We start from the raw sequence: 20334 nt of genomic DNA, 5'->3' as shown, positions 1-20334 counted from the left end.
TGATTTGGGGGGGGCAAATTCCAGGGATTTGGGGGTCCCAGCAGATTTATTTGGGGTGGATTCCTGGGGTTTTGGGGTCCCAGGGGAGCCATTTTGGGGTCAGTCTCAGGGATTTTTGGGGTCCCAGGAATTTTTCTGGGGGGAAGTCCTGGGATTCTGGGGCCAATCTCAGGAATTTGGGGGCCCCAGTATACTTTTGGGGGGCAAATTTGAGAGTTTTTGGGGTCCCAGCAGATTTTTTTGGGGTGAATTCCTGGAGTTTTGGGGTCCCAGGGGACCATTTTGGAGCCAATCTCAGGGACTTGGGGCCCCCAGATTTTTGGGGGGGTGAATTTTAGGGGTTTTGGGGCCAATCTCATGGATTTGGGGAGTCTCAACTGATTTTTTGGGGGTGAATTTGAGGCTTTTTGGGGCCCCATTTTGGGACCAGTCTCAGGGATTTTGGGGTTCCAGTAATTTTTTGGGGGTGGGCAAATTCCAGGGATTTTGGGGTCCCAGCAGATTTTTTGGGGGTAAATTTGAGGCTTTTTGGGATCCCGTTGTTCCACAGCCTCTGTATTTCTCTGTACAGGATATAAACAGCGATGGGGGGATTGTGGGGGGGGTGCAGGATCCGGCCCTCTCCTGGGCCAGGCCACGTCAGGGTCGTGTCCCCCCCAAAAAATGTCCAGGATCCGGCCCTGCCGCTGGCCGTACCGGGGGTGTTGTCATCCCCCCCATGTCCAGGATCCGGCCGGGGGCTCAGGGTTTTTTTGGGGGGGGAGGTTGTGTTGGCTGGATCCAGGATCCGGCCACTGTCTGGGATCACACCGTATCCAGGATCCCTCCGTGTGCAGGATCCGGCCGTGTCCTGGGGATTCGGGGGGGGGGGGGGGGGGGCGGGCTGGGGGTGTGCAGGATCTGGCCGTGTCCTTGGTGGGGGTGTCAGGGTTGGAGGGGGTGTCCCACTGCATCCAGGCGGCCACTGGATCCAGGATCCGTCCGTGTCCCAGGGTCCGGCTGTATCCAGGATCTGGCCTTGGGCTGTGTCCTGGGGGTCCCATCATGTCCCAGGGTCTGGCTGTGTGCAGGATCCAGCCACTCAGAGATCCAGCGGTGTTCTGGGATCCCTCGGTGCGCAGGATCCAGCCATTCAGGGATCCAGCGGTGCCCCAGGATCCAGCAGTGCGCAGGATCTGGCCGTTCAGGAATCCAGTTGTGTCCTGGGATCCCTCTGTGTGCAGGATCCGGCCGTTCAGGGATCCAGCGGTGTCCTGGGATCCCTGTGTGTGCAGGATCCGGCCATTCAGGGATCCAGCAGTGTCTTGGGATCCATCTCTGCACAGGAGCTGGCTGTTCAGGAATCCAGCGGTGTCCTGGGATCCTTCTGTGTGCAGGATCTGGCCCCTCAGGGATCCAGTGCTGCCCCAGGATCCAGCAGTGCCCCAGGATCCCTCCGTGTGCAGGATCTGGCCGTTCAGGGATCCAGCGGTGTCCCAGGATCCCTCCACGCGCAGGACCCCGCCGTTCAGGGATCCAGCGGCGTCCCAGGATCCAGCCGTTCAGGGATCCAGCGGTGCCCCAGCATCCCTCCGTGTGCAGGATCCGGCCGTGCTTGGGGTCCTGCTGGGAGCTCAGGGCACCCCCAGGCCCAAGACCTCGACCTTCCCCCCCCCCCCCCCCCCGCACTGGCCAGATCCTGCCCTGGGGTGCTGTGGGGCCCATGGGTGTCCCCTGGGTGTTGTGGGTGTCCCTTAGTGTCCTCTGGCTGTCCCCAAGTGTCCCCTGGGTGTCCCCCGGGTGCTCTGGGACCCACGGGTGTCCCTTAGTGTCCTCTGGGTGTCCCTCAGTCTCTGCTGGGTGCCGTGGGTGTCCTCAGCGTCCCCCGGGGGACCCTCAACGTCCCCTGGGTGCCCCCAGGGTGCCACGGGGGTGGCAGGTCCCCGATGTCCCCACGGGTCGGGGTCCCCCGGGGTGGCCCCTCGGGCTCACCGTCACCGCTGTTCCCAACGTTCCCCCAGTGTCCCCGTGGATCAGGGTGCTATGGGTGCCCCCCTCGATCTCGCTGGTCGCTGTTGTCCCCCACGTCCCCGATGTCCCCGTGGGTCACGGTGCCGTAGGTGCCCCCTCGGTCTCGCTGTCGCTGCTGTCCCCCATGTCCCCGAGGTCCCCGAGGTCCCCGATGTCCCCGTGGGTCAGGGCGAAGGGTGGCAGCTCCTCGTCGGAGGAACCCAGCGAGTCCTCGTCCCCCAGGCGTGTCCCCAGCCCCACCGCCCCGAAGGCCAGCGGCCCCCGCAGCAGCCGGATCTGCGGGGACAGGGGACAAGGGGACAGGGGACAAGGGACGTGGGAACACGACGGGCGATGGGACAAAAGGATGGGATAGGGGACAAGGGACATGGGAACACGATAGGTGATGGGACAAGGGGATGGGGGACAAGGGGACAGGGAACAAAGGAATAGGGATGGGGCCGAGGGGACAGGGGACAAGGGGATGGGGACAAGGGGAGAGGGACAAGGGACAAGGGACCGTGATGGGTGATGAGACGAGGGGATGAGTGACAAGGGGACAGGGAACAAAGGGATAGGGATGGGGTCAAGGGGACAGGGACAAGGGGATGGGGACAAGGGGACATGGGGATGGGGAACAGAGAGATGGGGATGAGGGGACAGGGGATGGGACAGGGGACAAGGAGATGGGGGACAGGGACAAGGGACGAGGGCATGTGGGGAATGGGACAGGGAAGAAGGGGATGGGGGACAAGGGAACAGGGACAAGGGGACACGGATGGGGGAACGAGGGGACACGGAGAGGGGACGAGGGGATGGGGACAGTGATGAAGACAAGGGACAAAGGGACAGGGAAGGACCAGGTGATGGGTGGAGGACAAGAGAGGCAGAGGGGTGGGGGAGAGGAGGGGACAAAGGGACAGGAGAGGGGACAGGAGGGGACAAGGGACAGCAGAGAAGGGGAGGAGGGAGGAGAGATGGGGAGAGACATTGTCACCAGCTGTCCCGGTGCCACGTGGCACTGCGGGGACATCGCCGATGGCACCCAGGGGACGTCACCGATGGCACCAGCGCCCAGCACAGCGGGATTGTCCCCGATGCGTCCTGGCCTTGGGGACATCGGGGACCCTTCCCCGGGGGGGGGTGTGTGTGGGGCGGTGACCCCCGTCATGACAGGGACAGGGGATGATGTCCTCTGTCCCCAGTAGGCAGGGTCACCCCCCGCCCCAGGGAAGGGTCCCCGAGGCATTGCGTGGGTGCTGGACCCTGTATGGGGGTCCCACAGCACCCGTGGGTGCAGGGTACAGGTCCCCCAGCACCCGAGGGTGCAGCATACGGGGTCCTGCAGCACCCTCGGGTGCAGGGTACAGGGTCCTGCAGCACCCGCGGGTGCAGGGTACAGGGTCCTGCAGCACCCGCGGGTGCAGGGTATGGGGTCCTGCAGCACCCGCGGGTGCAGGATACGGGGTCCTGCAGCACCCACGGGTGCAGGGTACAGGGTCCTGTAGCACCCGTGGGTGCAGGATGTGGGTCGCCCCAGAACCCATGGGTGCAGGGTACAGATCCCACAGCATCTGTGGGTGCAGGATACGGGTCCCCCAGCACCCGTGGGTGCAGGACGTGGGTCCCACAGCACCCATGGGTGCAGGGTACAGGTCTCCCAGCACCCGTGGGTGCAGGACGTGGGTCCCCAAGAACCCGTGGGTGCAGCATACGGGGTCCTGCAGCACCCGCGGGTGCAGGGTACGGTGTCCTGCAGCACCCGTGGGCGCAGGACATGGGTGCCGCAGCACCCATGGGTGCAGGATGTGGGTCGCCCCAGAACCCATGGGTGCAGGGTACAGATCCCACAGTATCTGTGGGTGCAGGATACGGGTCCCCCAGCACCCGTGGGTACAGGGTACAGATCCCCCAGCACCCGTGGGTGCAGGGTACGGATCCCCCAGCACTTGTGGGTGCAGGACGTGGGTCCCACAGCACCCATGGGTGCAGGGTACAGGTCTCCCAGCACCCGTGGGTGCAGGACGTGGGTCCCCAAGAACCCGTGGGTGCAGGGTACGGGGTCCTGCAGCACCCGTGGGTGCAGGGTACGGGGTCCTGCAGCACCCGTGGGCGCAGGACGTGGGTGCCGCAGCACCCACGGGTGCCTTACCTCGGCCTTGAGCTCGTCGATGTGGTCCTTGAGCTGGCGGATGTACTGGGCGGCGTCCGAGTGGTTGAGCTGCCCCTGGATCATGCCCTCCTCCCTCTGCGGGTGCGCGCGGGTCAGCGGGTGCCCGTCCCCCTCCTGTCACCCTGTCACCCCGTTTCCCCCCCCCGCCTTGTCCCCCCCACCCCGTCCCCTCGTCCCCGCTCACCTGGATCTCCAGCTCGGCGACGCGCTGTCGCATCTCGGCCAGGGCTGCCATGCTGTCGGCCTCGCGCAGCCGCACTGCCATCACCTCCTCCTTGCTCTGGGGACATCCGTGTCAGCCGGTGCCACACCAGTGCCACCCCTGTGTCACCCACCCCCCCACCCAGGGGAGGCTCCAGTCCCGTCCCCCCCCAGTCCGCAGGGACAAGGGAAGGCCGGTGGAGGGGACGTTGGGGGTGATGGGAGCCCGTTGGAGGGAACGTGGGGACACTATACGAGGGGACACTGGGACCCCATGGGAGGGGACATGGGGTTCCTGTTGGAGGGGACATGGGGACCCCAAGGGAGGGGACATTGGCACCCCACTGGAGGGGATATGGGGACACCATGGGAGGGGACATCGAGACCCTCTCAGAGGTGACGCATTGACCTCTTTTGAGGGGACGTGGGGACCCTGGTGGAGGGGAGAAGGGGACATCATTGGAGGGGGTGATAGGACGCTGCTGGAGGGGACATGGGGACCCTGTGGGAGGTGACATTGGGACCCTCTCAGAGGGGACACACTGACCCCGTTGGAGGGGACATGGTAGCCCTCCAGAAGTGGACACGGTGACCCCAGGGGAAAGGCTGTTGGTGTCCCTGGGGAGGGGACAGCGGTGTCCCCACAGGAGGGGACAAGGGAGGGTCTGCGGGTGTCCCTGAGGAGGGTCTGCGGGTGCCCCAAGGGAGGGGACAGGGATACCCCTGGGGAGGGGACGGTGAGCACCCACGGGTGCCCCCAGGGAGGTGACAGAGGAGGGCTCGGGGTTGTCCCCGAGGTGTCCCCAAGCGTCCCACCTTGCACTGGGCCTCGGCGTGTTTGCGGTGGCTCTCGCTGAGCTGCGCCTGCAGCCCCTTGCTCTGCGCCGCCGCCAGCCGCAGCTGCTCCCGCAGCCCCGCGCAGGTCTGCTCTGCCCGGCCCAGCACCGTGCGCTGGATCTGTCCCTGCAGGGAGGGGACAGGACTGTCACCACCCTCTCCCCGGTCCCTGTCACCCCCCCTGTCCGTCCCCCCCCCCAGCTCCCATAGCTCCACGCAGGTCTGCTCTGCCTGGATCTGGCCCTGGGTGTGCAGGCACCCAGCACCCACGGACCCAGCACCCCCAGTCCAGCACCCCCAACGCCAGCACCCCCCGGTTCAGCACCCCTAGCCCCCGTACGCCCCAGTTCAGCCCCCCCCCTAGCCCCCCGTCAGGATGCGGCCCAGGCTCTGACCTGCGTCTCGAGCTGCAGCACCCGCTGGCGCAGCGCCCGCAGCTCGGCCTGGGCCTGGGCCTCCCGCAGCCGCGCCGCCACCACGGCCTCTTGCAGCGCGTTGGCGTTGCTCCGCCGCGGGGACTCCTTCCAGCGCCCGCCCGCCCGGCCCGCCTGTGCCCCGCACCCATCAGGCACCCGCCAGGTGGATGGGGGGACCCGGGTGGCCCCCGTGGGGACCCCGGGGTGGCAGGGTGAGGGACCCGGGTGGACAGGAAGGGACAGAGGCGTTGGGAAGAGGGATACGGGTGGCAGGGAGGGGACACGGGCATTGGGACAAGGGACCCAGGTGGACAGGAGGGGACCCAGGTGGACAGGGGGGAACCCAGATGTTGGAACAAGGGACCTAGGTGGCCAGGAGGGGACCCACGTGTCTGGGAGGGGACCTGGTGTCAGGACAAGGGACCCAGGTGGCCAGGAAGGGACCTAGATGTCGGAACAAGGGACCTGGGTGGCAGGGTGAGGGACCTAGGTGGATGGGAGGGGACGGAGGCATTGGGACGAGGGACCCAGATGGCCAGGAGGGGACCCAGGCATCAGGACAAGGGATCCAGGTGGCCCGGAGGGGACCCATATGTGGGGACAAGGAACCTAAGTGGCCAGGCGGGGACACAGGTGTCAAGACAAAGGACCCAGGCGGACAGGAGGGGACCCAGATGTTGGAACAAGGGACCTAGGTGGCCAGGAGGGGACCCAGGAGGGACCCGGGTGTCAATGTGAGGGAACCTGGTGGCCAGGAGGGGACCCAGTGTCAGAACAAGGGACTCAGGTGACCGGGAAGGGACTCAGGTGGCTGGGAGGGGACCCAGGCATCTGGGGGGTGACCCAAGTGTCTGGGAGGGACCCAGGCATCGAGAAGGGACCCAGGCATCCAGGGGGGCACCCAGGTGTCTGGGGGGGACACCCAGGCATCCAGGAGGGGACCCAGGCGTCCGGGTCCTTACCTGCCAGCTGTCACTGAGGTCCTTCACCTGCTGCTGCAGCTCCGTCAGCGACTTGACGGCCTCGGCCTCGCGCAGCGCCAGCGCCTGCAGCTCCTCCTGCAGCCGCACCACGTTGTCCTCGTCCGGCAGCAGGCTGTTCCTCTGCGGGGACACGGGGGACATCAGTGGGGACACGCCGGGGTGGGGGCAACCCAGGGCGGGGGCATCAGATTATCAGTGGGGACAGCCCAGGGCAGGGACAACCCGGGGCGGGATATCCCGAGGCAGTGTCACTGGATGTCATCGGGGACACCTTGGGGCGGTGGCACTGGTCATTGGTAGGGACACCCCAGGGTGGTGGCACTGGGGGCTTGTCCCCCTCTGCCAGGTGGAGGTGGGGACACTCATAGGGCGTTGGGGGAGATGATGGAGGACACTGGGGACAAAGGATCCCCCAGGGACATGTGGCACCGGGGATCCCTGGGCACAGGGGGGAACCCTGGGGACACTTGTGTGGCACTGGGGATCCCCAGGGACAGGGGACACCAGGTCCAGGACCCTCCAGGGCCCCTTGTGTGACAGTCCCTGTCCCCAAGACCACTTGTGTGACACTCCCCAAGGCCACTCGTGGGACCATCCCTGTCCCTAGGGCCACCAGCGTGACACCCGCGAGCTGTCCCCATCACCTTCTCCATGTCGAGGACTTTATCCTGCATCTCCTTGAGGGCGCTGAGGGTCTCGCTCTCCCGCAGCCGCGACTGCTCCAGCTCCGTCTCCAGGTGGGTGACAAACTCCTCGCTGAAGCGTGGGTTCCCCTGCCACCGTCCCCAACGTGTCACCCATGGGGCACAACGCCCATGCCCGCCTTGCCCACGGCGGTGGCACCCACCACCCGCACCCAAATCCGGGCTGCAGCAGGGCGCGAATTGAAAGGGGGACGTGTGGGGGCGATGGGCAACGCCTGGGGACATCTGGGGGACATTTGGGGACACCGACCTGCTGGTCCTGCAGCTGCCGGATGGTGGTCTGGGCACGCTGCAGGTTCTCGGTGGCCGAGGTGCAGCGTTGCTTCACCACCGCCAGTTCCCGCTTGATGATGTAGTTCTCCTCTGCCTCCTGTGCCCGCGTCACCTGGCCCTGGGGACAGCAGGGACGTGTCACCACCATGGCATGGCGTGACCGGTTCTCCTCCCCGCAGCGTGTAACTGGGAGGGGTGTGGTGGCAGTGGAGGGGTGGTGGGGACAAGGGGGTGATGCTGGGGACATGAGGTGACGCTGGGGATGAGGGGGTGACACCAGGGATGAGGAGTGACGCCAGTCCCACGGTGGGTGAGGCTGGGGACAAGGGAATGACACTGGGGACAAGGGGGTGATGCCAGCAATGGAGGGCGACGCCAGCCCCACGGCAAGGTGACGACAGCAATGAGGGGGTGACGCCAGCCCCCTCCACAGAGGGTGACAGCAGGGACAAGGGGGTGACACCAGAGTGATGCTGGCCCTGTGGTGGGTGACACCAGCCTTGTAGTGGGTGACACTGGGGACAAGGGGGGGTGACATCGGGGATGAAGGGGGTGACGCCAGCCCTGGGCGGTGACAACAGCCCCACAGCAGGTGACATCAAGGACAAGGAGGTGACAGCAGCCCTGTGGGGACCTCCAGGGACATTTTGTCCCCTCTGAGCCGCTTTCGCCCCACTACCCACGACCTTCCGCTCAAAATCCACCTATTTTGGTCAAACTCATCAAAATGGCGGCTTTTACCCCGTCTTGGCCAAACCCCACCCCCATATGCCACCACCCCACCCCCTACTTTCCACCGAGCCCCAGAATGGGCCAAAACCCCCCATTTTCACCAACCGCCCCCATATCCTCCTTCCCCCCCACCCCCCAAAGCGGGGAAGGTGCGCGGGAGCCTCCGGAAAAGCAGGAAAAAGGGCAAATCTTCCCCAAACGAGCCAGACGCAGGCGGGCTGGGAAGCAAAAGGGGGAAGAAAAGGGTTAAAACGCAGCAGAAAAGAGAAAAATAGCTATTTTTGACGCTACCTGGATGAGCCTGTCGGCGAGAGCCGCGCTCTCCTGCGGCCGCCGGCGGAGAAGAGAGAGAAAGAGAGGAGACACGTAACAAGATAAACGAAGGAGACGGAGGCAGCGAGAGAAGCCACGAAGCGGAGGCACCCGGCAACCTTCCCGCGCATCATCGGTTCCCGTTTTGGAGTGTTTTCCAAGGATTTTAGCTCTTTTCCCTCCGTGCCGGGGGGAAAACACAGCGATGGTGGTGTTTTGCACTAAAACGGAGCATTTCCCACCTCCTGGAGGGAGACTTTGTGTGGAAAAATGATGAAGCGGGCACTCGCTGGACTTAAATGTCCTATTTCTGCACCAAAATGGTGCTGGGAGGGGAGATTTTGGGGGTGTGGCCCATAAAAGGGGTGCTGGAGGTTACAGGGTTGCACCGTGGGTGCCATGATCTCTGGGCAGTGGTGGTATAGGTGCCTCAGGGGAGTTTGGGGTGCTCTGGGGGACATTTTGGGTGCTCCGGGGGAGGGTTGGGTGCCCCCAGGGGGTTTGGATGCCCCCCGTGGGGTTTTGGGGTGCTCCCGGGGGGGGTTTGGGGTGCCGGCCGTGGGGCTCACCTTCTCCAGGGTTTCAATGCGCTGTTTCAGCAGGCGGTTCTCGGTGCGCAGGCGCTGGGGGGCAAAAATGGGGAGGAATCAGCCCTGGGGTGGGTTTGATGTCCCCGGGGGGGTCACTGAGCCTGGGGACAGCTTGGGGGCAGGGGGACTCAAGGTAAAGTGGCCCCAGGCATAGGCTAAGCTGTCCCCAAATGGCTCCAGTGGCCTCGGGTATGGGTCAAGTGGCCCTGGGATGGCTCGAACAACCCTGAAGATGGGACAAAGTGGCCCTGGGATGGCTTACATGGCCCTGGGGACAGCTTAAATGGCCGTGGGATGGGTCATGGTGGCCCCAGGACGGCTTAGATGGTCCCAGGAATGGGCTAAACGTCCCCAAGGATGGGTGAAAGTGGCCCTGGGATGGCTCAAACTGCTCTGTGACAGGTCAAGTGGCCCTGGGGACACTTGAAATGGCCCTTGGGATAGGTCAAAGTGGCACCAGGATGGCTTAAATGGCCCTGGGGATGGGCTAAGCTGCCCCAGGAGGGCTCAAGTGGCCCTAGGGACAAGTCAAGTGGTTCCAGGGAGAGGCTAAGCCACCCTGAGATGGCTCAAGTGGCCCCAGGAATGGGCTACATGGCCCCAGGATGGCTCAAAGTGACCCCAGGGATGAGTCAAAGTGGCCCTGGGATGGCTTAAATGGCCCTGGGGATGGGCTAAGCCATCCCAGGATGGCTCAAACAGCTCTGGAAATGGGTCAAGTGACCTTGGGATGAGCCAAAGTGGCCCCAGGATGGCTTAGATGGCCCCAGGGATGGGATACACCATGTCAGGAGGGCTCAACTGGCCCCAGGGATGGGCCAAGCGGCCATGAGGATGGCTCAAGCGGCCCCAGGATGCCAACACTTGACCCGTCTCACCTTGATCTCAATCTGCTCCTCCATCTCTTTGTTCTTGATGGCAGCGTACTCCTTCTCCAGCCTGCTCGGGACATGGGGACAGGCTGGGACACGAGGACGGGGACCAGACCCCCTGGCCCTGCGCCCCATGGCTGCTGGGGGGACCCCATCCAAGCGCAGGAACCCATCTCCTCCTCTCACCTCTTCATCTTCTTGGGGTTGTACTTGACCTGGAAGGCCCTGAGGATGAGCTTGTCGGGGCAACTGTCGAACTGGTGTGGGATCACCTTCTGGAAGTACTGCGGGTGCGGAAACCAGCCATGAAACATGGCCCCAAAATACAGGCCATCGCGTAAACCAGCCCCAAAGTACGGTCCGTTGGGTAAAACCAGCCCCAAAATAGGGCCTGTTGGATAAATCTGCCTCAAAACACATCCTTGTTGCATAAATTCACCCCAAAATACAACTTATTGCATAAACCACCCCCAAAATATGGCCCATCACGTAAACCTAAAATACAACCCATTGCACAAATCCACCACAAAATATGGCCTGTTGCATAAACTGGTCCACAAACACATCCAGTTGGGAGAAACCTGCCCGAAAATACTAAATGTGGGGCTAAATCTGCCCCAAACTACGTCCCCTTGGACAAATCTGCCCAAAAATACATCCCCTTGGATGCCCTGTTGTACAAATCCACCCCAAAATATGTCCTGTTGCCTAAATCCACCCCAAAACATGTCCTGTTGCTTAAATCCACCCCAAAACATGTCCCATTGGACAAATCTGTCCCCAAATACATCCTGTTGGACAAATCCACCCCAAAACACGTCCCATGTCCATGGGCACGTACCTGGGACATGCCCTCCATGTCGAGCTGGACGAGCTCGGCCTGGTTGAACTGCAGCAGTGCCATCCCCACGCGGAAGACGATCTCCAGCCCCTGCGGGAAGGGTCCACGCTTGACCCCACGCCATCACCTTTCCCACTCGGGGTTTGGGGTTTTACTCCCCAAAACCAGACCAGCTGGCGTGGGGAGACCATTTCCACATCCAAGTGGAAAATGTGGTTGTGGTCCCTTTGTGATTTATGGTGTTGGTCGCGGCCCCGTTACCTCGTACATGAAGATGTCGAAGACACGTGTGGCCACGGGAAGAGGGAAGGTGGTGAGGAAGAGGGTGAGGAACCAGGACGAGGCGTACATGGAGGTGAGGAAGCTCTGTGAGCGGAAGTGGATGTTCAGCTCCGGCAGCTGCTCCTGGACGTGAGAAATGGGGGAAATGAAGAGAAACAGGGAATGGTGAATATTTTTAGGGGTCATTCATGGCTGTTGAGGTTTGAACAGGTGCACGAGGTCTTGTGGGGGGTCTCACGGAAGGTCTCCTGGTGGGGGGGGGCTCGTGGATGGTCACCAGGGGCTCATGGATGTCCCTCAGGACATCTTGTGGATGGTCCCTGGGGTGTCTCATGGCCGGTTCCTTTGGGTGTCTCACTGGTGGGCCCCAGGGTCTCACAGATGGTGCCTGGGGCACCTCACGGAGTTGTCCTGGGGTCTCATGGATGCCCCCAGCATATGTTGTGGACATTCTTGGGGACTCACTGATGTCCCCCTTGAAAAATCATGGATGGTCCTCAGAGCATCTCATAGACATCCCCAGGATCTGTGTTGCTGGACACGAGCTCCATTGGAAGAACCCATTTCTCCCAAGAGCTGCCACCTCACTCCTACCTCTCCCTGTCCTTGTCTCCCAGATCCACCCACCAGTTCCCACCACCCTGAGCGTTTTGGGGGGTGTGGGGTGGTGCCTACCTGCAACATGTACTCAAACTGGTAGATGCAGAGCCCCAGCTCAGCCATACTGGGTTTGAAGAGCTCCCGTAAGCGGTATTCCTGCATCAGCCTCACGAACACGCAAAAGGCCTCCTCCTCGGGCATCTGGAGACCCAAAGGGACATGAATTCCCCCTTGAACCTCTGCTGGCAGCTCCAGATGCGGAGCCTCTTCCCATTAGGTGATGGGATGGGACGTGCCAGAACCCGTCCCTGGGTGAAGGGGAATGCGAATGGGGGATTTTAAACCCATCAGGAGTAAGTGGGATGGTGGAAACGAGCCCATTTTGCTCCTGAGGATCAAGAAAAAGGCTCCCATTTCCCAACCCCATTCTACCATGTCTCTGGAGGGTGTTGAAAACCTATCGGCAGCCCCTCCTCGCCCCAGAGTCGTCACAAACCTGCATTAGCAGCAGTCCCACGATGAAGGCGCTACCCTGGCAGTATCCGACCTCCCGATCCACCAGTGAATAGGCCTGGAAGGAGGAAAAAAATTCAAAAAAAATATACGTGTGAGCAGGGGGATTCGCGGGGCCACCATCCCTGCTTGCTGTGGGAGGCCAACAGTGGAGGGAAGCCTTGACCATGACATCAAAAATAGCATTTTTTTGGTTGACAACACCTCCTGTGAGCACGATGTTGCTGCAAACTTGAATTTAGACCCCAAAATACTCAACTATTTGTTTCTTAATTCAGAGTAAAACTCAACAGGAAAAATGAGATCTGGGGAATGAGGTCGCTTTGCAAGGAAAGACCTGTCACGCTGCAGGAAGTGATGGTTCCAGGAGTTTGTGGTGGAAACCAAACCCATCAAAAATTAATATCCACTTAAAACAGCTTCAAAACCCAAAGCAGTGTCTGGGCTATGGCCAAGATCCATTGACGTTCGAGGAAAGACATTACCTTCATGACATTGAAGAGCACCTCCTGGCCCAGACTGTCCTGTCCCTTGAAGAACTCGTGCTCCGGGTAGGTACGGGCGATATCCCGTCGGATGAGCTTCTCACAGGGAGAGGACATCTTGAGCAGCTCCGAGTATTGGTTTTTGACAGGCATGTCGGTGGCACTGCAGAGCAGCTGCCAGACGATGGCACGGAAGTGGTGGGGGATCCCTTTGCGGATGAGCTCCTGTGCAAAAATGGGGCAAAAGCCTGAGAAAATGGGTTTCAAGAAGATGCGGAAGCTCCTCATGGACGGGGAGACATTGTCCTGTCCTGGCACGGGGAAGGTCATGCTGCAGATTTTTGTAGTGGGGTTAAAATAGAGTTAAAAATAAAGCAGTTTCCTCACCTTCAGCAGCTTCTCCTTCTTCTTCCGCCACTCGTCCCACTCGTTGACGATGCGGCCCCAGAGGATCCAGGTGTCCTCCTCGAGGTGGCTGAGGTTGGAGGAGGCCGAGGAGCTGGAGACCAAGGAGGAGCCGCTGTTCCTTCGTGAGCCGTTCATGGAGCGCATCGACTTGGAGTCGGCCTCCAGTAGCCTGCGAGAGACCGAGATAGCCCCAAAAAAGCCCCAAAGGAGGAGACAGCCCCCAAAACTGCCCCAAACGAGGAGATATTCCTCCAAAACAGGACCCAAGGAGAAGAGATTCCCCCAAAATTGCGCTAAAAGACGAGAGATTCCCCTCAAACAGCAGATATTCCCCCAAAATGGCCCAAAGAAGGAGATATTCCCTGAAAACTGTGCCAGAGGAGGAGATATTCCCCCAAACAGCCACAAAGGAGAAGAGAGTCCCCCAAAACAGTCCCAAAAAAGAAGATATTCCCCCCCCCAAAAACCCAAAGGAGGAGAGATTCCCCCAAAACCATGCCAAAAGAAGAGAGATTCCCCCCAGAGCACCCCAAGTAAGCAGATATTCCCCCAAAACCACCCCGAAGGAGGAGATATTCCCCCAAACCACCCCAGAACAGCACCTGGATGGGCTATTTGCCCCGGCCAGATGCTGACAGTTGCCTGGGGATGGTTTCTTTATTGAATTTGCTTAAAAAACAGATTTCCAATTTTTTTTCCAAAAGTAAGTTTGCTTAAAAATGACTTTGCAAGGAAATTTGCATTTCAGGGCTTGATTTTAACACCAGTTTAATGCCAGGGATGGAGCTTTTTGCCCAGGATTTCAGCAAAGTGAGCCTCAGGGCTCGTTTCCTATCAAGAGCAGGTTTAAAACCCACCACCGAAGTGGGTGGGTTTATTATTTCCAAACAGCTGCCTCCTTCCAGAAATCCCCTTTGCCTGCCTGAACGAGCAAACCCTGCTGCTTTCAAAGAGAAAAATATAACCTTGAAAATAAGAAACTGGAGTGTTTTTATCCCGGCTGGAGCAATGCTTGGGGGAAATGGCTCGTTGTTGTCCAGCGCCTTTGATTTTAAGGGACATACTTGAAAAAAAAGGACGATAAAAAGGCCGAATGGGGCAGATATCTGCTGGCACTCACCGATTTTGCTCCTCCAGCTTCGCCAGCAGCTCCAGTTCGTCGGGGCTGAGGTTTTCCGAGTCGGAGGTGGGAGAACACGCCGGTGCTGAGTTGACGGAGGAGAGGGCTTCGTGGGAGGACGAGTCGGGGCTGACGGCCGGCGACGCCATGGCGGCAGCGGCCGGCAGCGTGCCGAGCCCGTGGGGATTTCGGGGTCTCACCTGGAAAGCCGAGCACCAGCATGAGCGGGATGTGACCCCCCCCCCATCTTTTCCTCCTCACCACATTGCTTCAAATCTCTTAAAAACCCCTGTTTTAGCTAATCTGATAGAAAACAGGATGTGAGCATCGCTCGGTTTCCAGCCTACCAAGATATTCACTTAATTCCCTAAAAGGATCCCATTTAAGCCCAGTTTTCATGTCAAGCTAGTTCTAAGTGCATCGTCCTGTGTTTGCCCTAAATTAGTTGAATTAAATTAGCCTAAAAACTGGAATTAAGCCCAATGTACCCTCATTTTGGGAAGGAACAGGCCAATATGGGAAGAGAGGATTTACAGAAAGCTGTCCTCACTGTGCTTTAGGGGTTGATGTCGCCCGGTTTGCCCTCTTTGGTGGTGTTTTATGGAAAAATGCCTCCCTGGGGAAGAATGAGTCCCAGTTTGGGACTGCAGGGACCGGCAGAAATGGGGTAGAAAATGATGGGTTGAGGAATGCTGCAAAAAGAGAAGTTCAAGTGGTGCCTCCGGTGGGGATTTGCTGGAGGATGAACAGGGACTGGGATCCCTCAAGGCAGCTCTGGCCTTTTTTGGGCTGAAAAACTTTCCTTTTGGTAAAAAAATGCTGCTGAAGATTGGCAAAATGAACCCTCAGTCACTGCTGTGGCCAAAGGGGATGAAGAAAGTGGAGGAAAGAAATAAAAAGCAGCAGCGCCTGAAGGATGCGCTGTGACTGTGTGATTTACCTGATTTGGGCTTAGTTTACTCTCTGTGCAGATTAAGCTATACATTGGGGAGGTTTTAACCAAAAAGCCACATTTCCAGCCCCTTTTTTGGGAGGAAAAACTGGCCAGTGGAGCAAAACAAAAATCCCTCGCTGTTTGGTTAACAGTTTTCCAAAACCAGCAAAATTTAACAGAGCGGCTTTGGGGCAAGCGGGGAGAATCAGGTCAATCGTTAACGGGATCAGGCAGATTTGCTTATTAAGCAGGAAATTTTATAAAGGAGGGGAAAAAAAAGCCTTGATTATATTTGATTCAGGCCCATGCTGCTCGTCGTGGGACAGGGCTTGTCCAGCAGGGCTTGTCCTGCCTTCGTCTCCAGGAGAGCTGTTAATTTATTTTCCATAATTAATATTTCCCTGCAAGACCTTGCTGGCTGATATCACCCAAAATACTGTTTTAATGAAAAAAAATAGTGAGCACCATCGGCGGCTTCACTGCAAAATGATAAGTTACCGGTCAAACAGCGGCCGCAGCACAACCTGTCAGGGTTCAATGGGCTGCGAGAACGTCCTGAAATGGCTTTTTAGGAAAATGCTCATTTCCATGTCGATGTGTGCGGGGGGAATGAAAGCAACAACCACATGTGGATGAGCATGGGATGGCTAAAATGCATGATTTCAACCCAAAAATGAGGTAGGCAGATGGCAATATTGTTTATTAGACCCATAAAAAACAGGTGGAAATGGGAAAAGAGGAGAAAAGGCAAGCCGAAAATTTTCAGTGGGTTTTTTGGGGTGAAATCCTGTTGGTTTTCCAACATGGAGGGAAGGAGCTGGTGGCTGCCGTCCTTCAGGGGTTCCTGTCATGCCAAGAGCTTTTTCCAGGGCGATGGGTATCAAAATTTGCTGAAAATGCTTGAATTTGGAGGAAAAAAAAAGTCTAAGGGGTTGTCAACGGTGCTGAGAAAATTTGGGGAAAAAAATGGTGGAAATGGTCCTGGAAATGCCACCATGGTGCCTAGACTCTGTTTTTAGGAAACTGGCCCAAAAAGTGGCTCACACAATCCTGATTTCACCCCATTTGTGATGGTGGGTTAATAAAAAAATAACTTTCCAGGTGCGACGGGGCACTACAGACTCCTCAAGGTCCCCACGTGTCCCCAAAGTCCCCACATCTCGCCATCACATCCGCTCATTTTCCAAACCAAAATACCATTGTTCATTCAAAATGCTGTAAAAAAAGCCCAATTTCAGCAGGATGTCAAGATGCCGACCTTGAGCCGGAGTGTTTTGGGAGGAAAATGTTAAAATTTCCCCTTTGCGCTTAAAATCTGCCAATTCGTAGCTTTTTCAACCCATTTTCGCAGCTTTTCAGTGGAGCTTCATACCGTTTCTGTGGTGTTTTGTGCCTTTTCTCCCCCTTTTTATGCCTTTTCTGTGTCATTTTATGCCTTTTCCACCCATTTTTGCAGCGTCTCTCAGTGCTGTTTTGCACCTTTCCCACCCCATTTTCACAGTATTTTCTACACTGTTTTCTCAGCGTCTCTCAGTGCCGTTTTGCGTCTTTTTTGCACCATTTTTGCCATGTCTCCAAACTCTTTCTGCGATTTTTCTGTGTTGCTTTCGCCGCCTCTTAAAAGTTCATCAAAGCAGGGATTCACCCCCAGTTTCAGCAGCAATTTTTGGAGGCAACGGCTAGCAAGGCTGACTTCACATCGAACACAAACCATCAAAAATCCACCAATTTGCCAGCAACCCCAATTATTAACATGCAAAAGGAACCGGATAAGGAAAAAAAAAATATTAAACCACAAATATTTCAGCGGGACCTTCTCAAGCTTCACCAACATCTGCAGTTTGCAGAAAGAGGAGGAAAATGGATAAAAATGGGTTTAAACATCGCGGGTTTTGCCACCAGCAGGGATGAAGCAGGTACAAATTTTAAGCTAAAATCCCACCAAAATGCCACCAGGTTTAAAACCGACCAAAACCCACACAAAAACAGGTGAAAATTGAATTCAGCACCAAAACAGAGCGAGGAAACTGCCCCCCCCCGACGCTGGCCACCAAAATGCATTTCCAAACGTGGCTTTTTGGGGAAAAACTACCCAAAATGCCACTCGGGTGGTGATTTTTATGTTTTGCGCAGTCCTAAATTGGTTGAAATGCGCCCAAAACTGGGAGGGTTTGGGGTCTTTTGGGATTTTTCACTGAAATAGGGTGGGTTTTTTTCCCCTCATCCAGGCTGCTGGTGGCAGCAGGTATTAAACACTGCCGGCAATGCTGCTGGCGAAGCCCCTATTGATGGAAAACCAGCAGAAAAAGGGGAAAAATCAAAAAGGGAGGATGAATCTGGGGGAAAAACATGTAATTTGATAGGAAACCTGAGTCGTCCCAGCGTAGCTAAAATCTCTAGGTTTGAACCCAAAAGGAGAGGCGCGCCGGGGACGGCACAAAGCCGTGGCTCCAGGGGCTGCGGCCGTGGTTGCTCCATCTTCTAGGCGGCTGCGGGGGGGTGTGTGTGTGTGTTTTGGGGGGCACCCAGGGACCCCCCCAAGCCTCCTCCCCAAGAATGGGGGGCACAGGGATGCTGGTGGAGAGGGTGGTTGTGCATTGGCTCGGTGTGGGGGGTGATAAAAGCCTCCCTCCTCCCCAATAAATGACATTTAGGGACCGCGGCTGTGATAGGGGGGAGCTCAGCTGCCTGCTGCAGACTCCCCCTCTCATTTTTTTTTAACCAAAACCTCATTATTTTACGGGGAAAAAGAAGCAAGGGACAACACCCTCTTTGCACACAGGAGCACAGCCGTCGGCAGGCTGTGATGGTGGGGGGCCCCAATAAAGGAGGGGAATAGGGGGGCACCCCCCCCAATGTCCTCCTCTATGGGGGGGGGGCCCACCCCTAATGCCTCCCCATGGCTTGGTGGGGTACCCCCAATGCCCGCCCCCGCAATATAGCCCTGAATTTTCCATGCTGTGGCATGGTGGGGGGCACCCCCATGGTTTCCTCTGGGGGAGGTAAACCCCCAATTACCACCCAAAAGTGGGGAGGAATCCCATTTACCTCCTTAGCCTGGAGAGGAGAATCCCCTAGTTACCCTATAGTCCTGGGAGGGGGGGGGTGTTACCCCCAGCTACCCCCATAGCCAGGGGGAAGATTATCCCAATGCCCCCCCCATGGAGGGGGTACACCCAAAAGCATGGGAGGTACGCCCAATTACCCCCCAGCTGGGGTGGGGGGGTGGCAACCCCAACTAGTCCCCCCTCCACAGACTGGAGGGGGGGAATATTTACGCCAAATTACCCCCCCCCCAGCATTACCCCCATAGACACCCCCTCCTCATAGTCTAAAGGGGGGCTTTACCCCCAATACCCCCCCGGGGGGGGTCACCCCCAAATACCCCCTCACCCGGGTGAGGGGGGGGTTACCCGCAATTCCCCCCCCCAACCTTAAGGGGGTGATTACCCCCGATCACACCCCATAGCCCCCCCCCGGGGGGGGGGTCACCCCCCCATTCCTGAGGGAGGGAGGGAGGCCCCCCCCCCCCCGAAGGGGGCGGGCCGCTCCTCCCGGCCCCTCCTACCTGCGAAGCGCTGCCATGGCGACCGCCGGCTGCCTCCGAGGGGGGGGCCCGCGGCGTCCCCCCGCCGCCACCGCCGCTTGGAGCCGAGCGGGAGCCGCGGCCGCCGCGGGCCCCGCCGCTGCCATGGAGGGGGGGGGGGACCCGCCGCCGCCGCCGCCGCCCTGACTGACAGTGACTGACAGGGGGCCCCGCCCCTCAGCCAATCAACGCGCCGCCTCTGCGCCTTCGCCCGCCTCCCCGCAGCGCCACCGCCAATCGCCGAGGTCCGCCCGGGAATGAGCCGCCGCGGGGGACCCGGCTACAAACCGCGCCTGCTGTGCGGTGAACCAATGGGCTGGATCGCCGGTGGTTGATGGGCAAGATGCCCTTCCAATGAGATTCAAGGAGATGCTTCCCCCCCCCCGAGGGGGGGTGGGCACCGCCTTGCTGAGAGGCGAATGGCAGGCGCAGGTGGTGATGATAGATAGGTAGAGCGGCCAATCGGCTGCCACATCTCGCTTGGAGTGGCACCTGGCTGACAGAAGAGGACAACAAGCCCCGCCTGTTAGCTGAAGTGGTTGGATTTGATTGACAGGAAAATCTACCAATCGCTGGCGCAGGAGAAGGTGAGGCAGCCTATGGGGGCGCGGACACTAAGCGGCATTCACCCCTCCAGCACAGGTGGCTGAACCCGCCTTCCTGGGGAGAGTTGCGGCTCTTATTGGCTAACGGGGATGATAGGCAGACGCCTCCACCTACGGGGCGTCGAGTAGCTGATCGCGGCTCTGTGGTAAGGGGTGCAGAGTGGAGTCACCCTCGGTTACCTCAGGGAGGGTGCCCGGGTAGGGGGACCCGGGATGGGGGTCCCCAGTTCCCCAGGGACAAGGGTGTCAGGCAACCCTGGTTACCCAAAGATAGGGGTGATGGGGGGGGGGGGGTCCCTCATTCCCACAGGGACCTGGGGATGAGGACCGTGGTGGTCCCCAGTTCCCCGGAGACAACGGTGTCAGGGTGACCGGCATCCCCCGTCCCACAGAGGTCCAGGGATGGGGACACTGGGAGCTCCTGGGATCTCCAGGGATGGGGAGAATAGGGACCCCCAGCTCCCCAGAAATGGGGGTAACAGCGGTCCCAACGTTTCTCAGGGATTCAGGGTTTGGGGCACTAGGGGTCCCCAGTGATCCCAGGGATGCAGGGACACTAGAGTCCCCAGTGCCCCAGGGACAGGGGTCTGGGGGGCATTGGGGATGGCCCTAAGGACAGGAGTGCTGGTGCACGGGGTATCCCCAGGGACAGGGATATGGGGACACTTAAAAGAGCCCAGGGACGGGGGTGTGGGACACTGGGAGTGTCCCCAGGGCCTGGGGGTGCTGAGGTGCCATTGGGGTTATTTTTAACAGTGCTGAGAAGTGGTTTTTTTAGGAGCTTAAAGGGATTTTCAACCACTCCAGCTTCAGTATTTAAAAAATAAAAAGATAAAAAACCCTAAAAAAGGTTAAAGAGATAAGGATGTGGGAGGTTG

At 59.0% G+C, this 20334-nt stretch overlaps 2 protein-coding genes across 6 annotated transcripts; both read right to left on the bottom strand.

The window, feature by feature from the left end:
- Nucleotides 1-31: 31 nt before the first annotated feature.
- Nucleotides 32-1704, bottom strand: LOC115348423. Of its 2 annotated transcripts, none has more exons than XM_030031078.2 (3): nt 1570-1704; nt 976-1484; nt 32-854 (listed from the first exon to the last, which is right to left on the bottom strand). In XM_030031078.2, the coding sequence occupies exons 1-3, from the start codon at nt 1702-1704 to the stop codon at nt 374-376; spliced, it is 1125 nt and encodes a 374-aa protein (XP_029886938.1). In that variant the 3' UTR covers nt 32-373. The 2 variants fall into 2 exon arrangements, with proteins under 2 accessions (XP_029886938.1, XP_029886940.1); XM_030031080.2 differs by having other exon boundaries at nt 540-793; nt 829-854; nt 976-1704.
- EVI5L (ecotropic viral integration site 5 like) lies at nt 540-18990 on the bottom strand. 4 transcript variants are annotated; one of them, XM_030031074.2, is made up of 20 exons: nt 18834-18989; nt 14332-14531; nt 13191-13380; nt 12804-13028; nt 12302-12376; nt 11881-12006; nt 11185-11328; nt 10924-11013; nt 10269-10366; nt 10089-10149; nt 9190-9243; nt 8600-8632; nt 7554-7694; nt 7244-7372; nt 6579-6719; nt 5596-5748; nt 5180-5326; nt 4347-4442; nt 4142-4237; nt 540-2286 (listed from the first exon to the last, which is right to left on the bottom strand). In XM_030031074.2, exons 2-20 carry the CDS (start codon nt 14478-14480, stop codon nt 2086-2088), a joined length of 2349 nt encoding a protein of 782 aa, XP_029886934.1. In that variant the 5' UTR covers nt 14481-14531; nt 18834-18989; the 3' UTR covers nt 540-2085. The 4 variants fall into 4 exon arrangements, with proteins under 4 accessions (XP_029886934.1, XP_029886936.1, XP_029886935.1 ...); XM_030031076.1 differs by lacking the exon at nt 4142-4237 and having other exon boundaries at nt 18834-18990; XM_030031075.1 differs by lacking the exon at nt 8600-8632 and having other exon boundaries at nt 18834-18990.
- Between the last annotated feature and the right edge of the window lie 1344 nt (nt 18991-20334).

The sequence above is a fragment of the Aquila chrysaetos genome, chromosome 11 (genome assembly GCF_900496995.4).
Source record: "Aquila chrysaetos chrysaetos chromosome 11, bAquChr1.4, whole genome shotgun sequence".
NCBI lineage: Eukaryota > Metazoa > Chordata > Aves > Accipitriformes > Accipitridae > Aquila > Aquila chrysaetos.
Note: the sequence above shows the minus strand (reverse complement) of the source record. Positions and strands in the feature narration are given on the sequence as shown.